The sequence below is a fragment of the Solanum tuberosum genome, unplaced genomic scaffold (assembly GCF_000226075.1).
Source record: "Solanum tuberosum cultivar DM 1-3 516 R44 unplaced genomic scaffold, SolTub_3.0 scf00112, whole genome shotgun sequence".
NCBI lineage: Eukaryota > Viridiplantae > Streptophyta > Magnoliopsida > Solanales > Solanaceae > Solanum > Solanum tuberosum.
In genome coordinates, this window is record NW_006239035.1 from 1,474,085 (window position 1) to 1,479,276 (window position 5,192).

At 36.9% G+C, this 5,192-nt stretch overlaps 1 protein-coding gene across 1 annotated transcript; it reads left to right on the top strand.

Moving 5' to 3' along the window:
* Positions 1-1,735: 1,735 nt before the first annotated feature.
* On the top strand, positions 1,736-4,072 carry LOC107060999 (putative disease resistance protein RGA3). Its single transcript, XM_015309649.1, has 3 exons — positions 1,736-2,420; positions 2,517-3,220; positions 3,575-4,072. The coding sequence occupies exons 1-3, from the start codon at positions 1,736-1,738 to the stop codon at positions 4,070-4,072; spliced, it is 1,887 nt and encodes a 628-aa protein (XP_015165135.1).
* The last annotated feature ends 1,120 nt before the right edge of the window (positions 4,073-5,192 follow it).

Here is a 5,192-nt window from a genome sequence, read left to right on the forward strand (position 1 = left end):
TATATATATATATTTATTTGAGTATTAACAAATATGAAGTTGATAAATACGAATTAATCTAATATTGTATCAACTTTTAAAAAATATATAGTAATTGGTGGGAACAATGGCTTACGATGATTGTGAGTGCAAGTTGGCGGTTGATAATACTCCCTCCGTCCACAATTATTTGGCAGGTATACTAAAAATAGATGTTCAAGATTAATTGTCAATTTAAACAATCAAGAAACAATTAATCACCTTTTTCCAATTCTGCCCTTAATGATAGTGTAGTTCAATTAAAAAGTTATGTAGACTTTTGGTATTCTTGGTATAGTAGGGTTATATTAGTCAAATTACACTTTCTATTAAATTTTCCTTGAGGGTGTGCATGATCTTACCCTGACAAACAATTGTGGACGGAGGGAGTAGATAGTAATGATGACTGTAATTAATAATAGTGATTGATTGTTATAATAGCAATGATGATTGGTAATAATAATTATAGGCTACTAATGGTAACAATCAACTATAATGAATGACGATAATGGTGGATGGTGATGAAGATGGTGGTCATGGATAGTGGGGGCAGAGTCGATAATAGCAGGGACACCATCGTCGTTGGTGAGTGAAATACATCTCTACAAAAATATAATCTTGCATGAATAACATTTAAATGATATTAGATTTTTGTTATAAATCTTCATTTATATTTATTTGAAATCATTAAGTCGTTATAAAATAAAAATAAAAAAACTTAAATGATTGAGATTTAAATGCTTAAAGTTAATACCTAAAACAGACACTTAATAATTGAAATATAAATAACTAAGATCAAGACCTTCATTATTAGTGTATAAAATGAAGCCATAGCGGCCTTATAGATTCACTTATAGTTCTTGACATCATACGTGACAATTTGTGTTATACGTGTGGAATTTTACATGTATTATGTCACATAGAATGTATGTGTTTACTTATTTAATTTTATACAAATTTAAGTGTCAGCTTGTACAAATAAAAAATTGAAGGACATAAATACCTGAAGTTAAGTTAAAGGCATATTCATGTAGATACATGCCAATTTATTTTCTTGGGGCAGACTCATAACAACCTGTCATTCATTAGAAATAAAAAAAAAACACAACTACCACCCAAAATTATTTATTTAAAGGATGATTAGCTGTTAATCCACAAAAACACTATTTATTCAAATTATTGTGTTTCTTGTAGAGGCCGGCAAACAACTAGCAAAAGAAGCCGTCTGCAGCAACTTTGAGAAGATTTTGGTGTAGACGAAGAAAATAACTTTGTAAAGAGCATCTCAATGATGGCCGATCTTGTAATTGGTGCTACTGTTAAAGTTGTTCTTGACAAACTGCTTTCTCTCACTATTGAGGAGGCCAAAAGTTTAAGCAACTGCAAGAAAAATCTCAAAATGCTGACAAAATATGTATCCATGATCCAAGCTCTGATTCATGATGCTGAAAGACGACAAGTTGACGATCAGGCTGTTGAAAAATGGCTCGAGATGCTTGAGAGAGTTGCTGAAGATGCTGAAAATGTGTTCGATGAATTCAGATATGAATCTCTCAAAGCACAAGTGATGAACATCCGAGCCAAACTAATCCAAAATATCCGTAACTTCTTTTCTCATACTGCTTTTAAGTATAAAATGTCTGGAAAAATCAACAACATCAATGAAGAGTTGAGGGCTATCAATAATTTAGCTAACGATCTTGGTCTCTAATCACTGATGGTTCCTTCCTGGCAAATATTACCAATTCGAGAAACAGATTCTGTAGTAGTTGCTTCAGAAGTTATTGGTAGAGACATGGATGTTGCTGAAATAAAGGAGAAGATTTTGAACATGAGAAGGGATGTTGTTCTGTGCACCATTCCCATAGTGGGTATGGGGGGTTTAGGGAAAACAGGATGGGGGGGGGGGGGGGGGTTAGGGAAAACTACTGTGGCTAAGAGAATTTTCAACGACGAACACATCAAACAGCAGTTCGAAAAGAGAGTTTGGTTGTGTCTACCTGAAATGTTGGAAACAAAGAGCTTTCTTGAACTGATCCTCGAATCACTGACAAAGAGGAAAGTTGAGGTCCAAAGCAGAGATGTAATAGTCAAGACGCTACAAGATGCATTGGGAGAAAAAAAGTATTTGCTTGTCTTGGATGATTTGTGGCGTGTTGACTCTACATTAGGGCATGAGTTCATGGACACCTTGAGAGGAATCAATACATCCAGAGGAAACTGCATTCTCGTGACTACTCGTATTAAACAAGTGGCATCCACAGTAGCAATAGATCTTCATATGTTGGGAAGATTGGCAAGAGATCATTGTTGGTCCATTTTCAAACAAAGAATATTTGTTGATGGGGAAGTTCCAGAGGAAGTAGTGAGCATGGAGAACAGGATTGTTGAAATGTGTCAAGGTCTTCCACTGGCTGCAAGTGTATAGGGAGGCCTCTTACGCAACAAGGAAAAACATGAATGGCAGGCGATTCTTGATGACAACCCCCTTGTTGCAGGTGAATATGATAACGGGGAAAATAGCTTAAAGAAAATCCTAAAACTCAGCTATGACTATCTACCATCTCCACATCTGAAAAAGTGTTTTGCTTACTTTGCCATTTTTCCAAAAGATTTTGAGTTTGAAAAGGATCAACTAATCCAATTCTGGATGGTAGAAGGTTTTCTCTGTCCATGTCAAGAGGCCCCTGTGATGGAAGACGTTGGGAACAAGTTTTTTCAACTTTTATTGCAAAATTCCTTGCTGCAAGATGTTAAGCTAGATGAGCAAGAGAATACAACACACTGTAAGATGCACGGTCTTGTGCATGATTTGGCTAGAGATATCTTAAAATCTAAACTATCTGATCCAAAAAGCGTTGGAGGAGAAAAACTTTCTCAAGTTCGATACTTTGGATGGGACTCACCAAGGGAACAAATAGATAGGATAAATGAGCCAGAACGTTTGTGCACACTGTTCTGGAGAAGCAATTATGTGTCTGAAGATATACTATTGAGCTTTAAGTTCTTGAGAGTTTTAAATTTGTCCAGTTCAGGAATCAAGGTGTTGTCAGCCAAAATTGGCAAGCTAATATACTTGAGATATCTTGATCTCTCCGACCCCAAGATTAAAGTCTTGCCCAAATCCATTTGCAAGCTCTACAATTTGCAAACATTTAGAATCAATAGCTGTTTTTCACTCAAGAAGCTTCCAGAAGAAATGGCAAATATGATAAGTTTGCGACATATATATTGCAACTATCATTACCTATCAAATCTTTATTTTGCGGTTTGAAGACCAAGGTTTATTGATCAGTTTCAGATGCCACTTAATATGGGGCAATTGACAAGTCTTCAGACGCTACCGTTTTTCTACCTAGGTTTAGAGAAAGGTCGTCAAATAGAAGAATTAGGTCGTTTGAAAAACCTTAGAGGTGAACTGACCATCAAACATCTCCAATTAGTCGTAAATAAAGAAGAGGCTCGAACAACATATTTACAGGAGAAACCAAATATCTACAAGCTGGCATATTTATGGTCCCATGATGAATCACAAGACTGTGAGATCAATGATTAGCATGTGTTAGATGGTCTTCAACCGCATCCAAACTTGAAAACATTAGCAGTAGTGGACTATTTAGGAACTAAATTTCCTTCATGGTTCAGTGAAGGATTGCTACCAAATTTAGTAGTGTTGAAATTAAGTGGTTGCAAGAGGTGCAAAGAAATTCCATCGCTTGGCCAAATGAAGTTCCTTCGGCATCTTCAGCTGATAGGATTCCTTGAATTGGAATCCATCGGACCAACATTTTATGGTGTTGATGTTAATGAAAATGGATCAAGCAGCAATAATCTCAATATCCAAGTGTTCCCATCATTGAAAGAACTAGTGTTGAAGAATATGCATAACCTTATTGAGTGGAAGGGAGATAAACTTGGAGTACGAATGTTTTCTGGGCTTGAGAAGTTGAAGATTACAAAGTGTCCACTGTTAAAAATTACTCCAAGTCAATTTGAAATCCTCTGTGAACTAAGCATTGAAGGAGTTGACAGTGAAATGCCATTGTTGAACTAGTGTAGCAACTTGACATCTCTCGTAAAGCTAACTGTGGATGATGTGAAAGAGCTCACATGTGTTCCTGATGAGATGCTACGCAATAACGTTTCTCTTCAACACCTATTGGTCTCACTCTGTAGAAAGTTTCGTGAATTACCCCAAAACTTGTACAATCTCCATTCGCTTAAGAGCTTACGAATATCCTTCTGCCCCAATTTCAGTTCTTTTCCTGTTCCCACTGGAGATAATTATTTGACTTCCCTCCAAAGTCTTGAGTTATGTCATTGTGATAGATTGACCAGTTTACCAAGTGGAATGCTAAATCATTGTCTGTCTTTGGTATCCTGGAATGTCATCAATTGTAACAACTTGGTTCCCTTCTTTTTACCCGCACGGGGTCTTTACCGCCTAGGGATATTGCGAATTGGTCCTTTCTCAGAGATGGTGGATTTTGAGGCATTCCAATTGATTTTTAATGGCATTCAGCAGCTGTTATCCCTTCGTACATTGGAGGTGCGGGGACACTTGCACTGGGATTCACTTCCCTATCAGCTTTGTGAAGATAAGCTGCTGCCTAATTATGTACTGAGTCAGCATGCTTAGTTGTTGATTTGTTAGTTAGTTGTTAGTTTGTTAATTAACTGATAAGTTGGGTAGATTAGTTAGCTAAGTCACAGCGTTACAAGTGTTGTATATAAAGTACAGATTGGCATCTTCAATAAAACAATTTTCTTTTTCCCCAAGTTGATCCACCTTGTGAAGGATGCTCTCATGGAGCTTGTATCAATGGTGATTGTCTAAATTTTACATGGTATCAGAGCGTAGGTAAAGATTCGTTGGTAGAATTTTATCTTCGTCTCAATTTTTCTTTGTCTTTCATTTTCTCTGGCATCTGTTGCCAGTGTTGGATTTTTTTTCTTTTCTCTCTAGTTTCTGCTCTCTTCAATTTCCATGGCGATCAATGAATCAACATCAACTGCTACTGCTAGTAACATAGGAGGTTCTAATTTGATTGATTCGAGCAATCCACTGTACATGCATCCGTCAGATAACCCCGGCGCAACACTCGTCCCAGTTCCTTTCGATGGAGGAGGATATAGATTGTGGCGACGGAGTGTACTTCGAGCCCTCTCGGTGA

What these genes read in the sequence shown, in the direction of transcription:
- LOC107060999 (XM_015309649.1), top strand. Translation starts at nt 1,736, where the DNA reads ATGGTTCCTTCCTGGCAAATATTACCAATTCGAGAAACAGATTCTGTA. An exon ending in GATTGTTGAAATGTGTCAAG is followed by an intron (nt 2,421 to 2,516) that starts GTCTTCCACTGG and finishes CCCTTGTTGCAG; the next exon opens with GTGAATATGATAACGGGGAA. An exon ending in AGAAGCTTCCAGAAGAAATG is followed by an intron (nt 3,221 to 3,574) that starts GCAAATATGATA and finishes ATCAATGATTAG; the next exon opens with CATGTGTTAGATGGTCTTCA.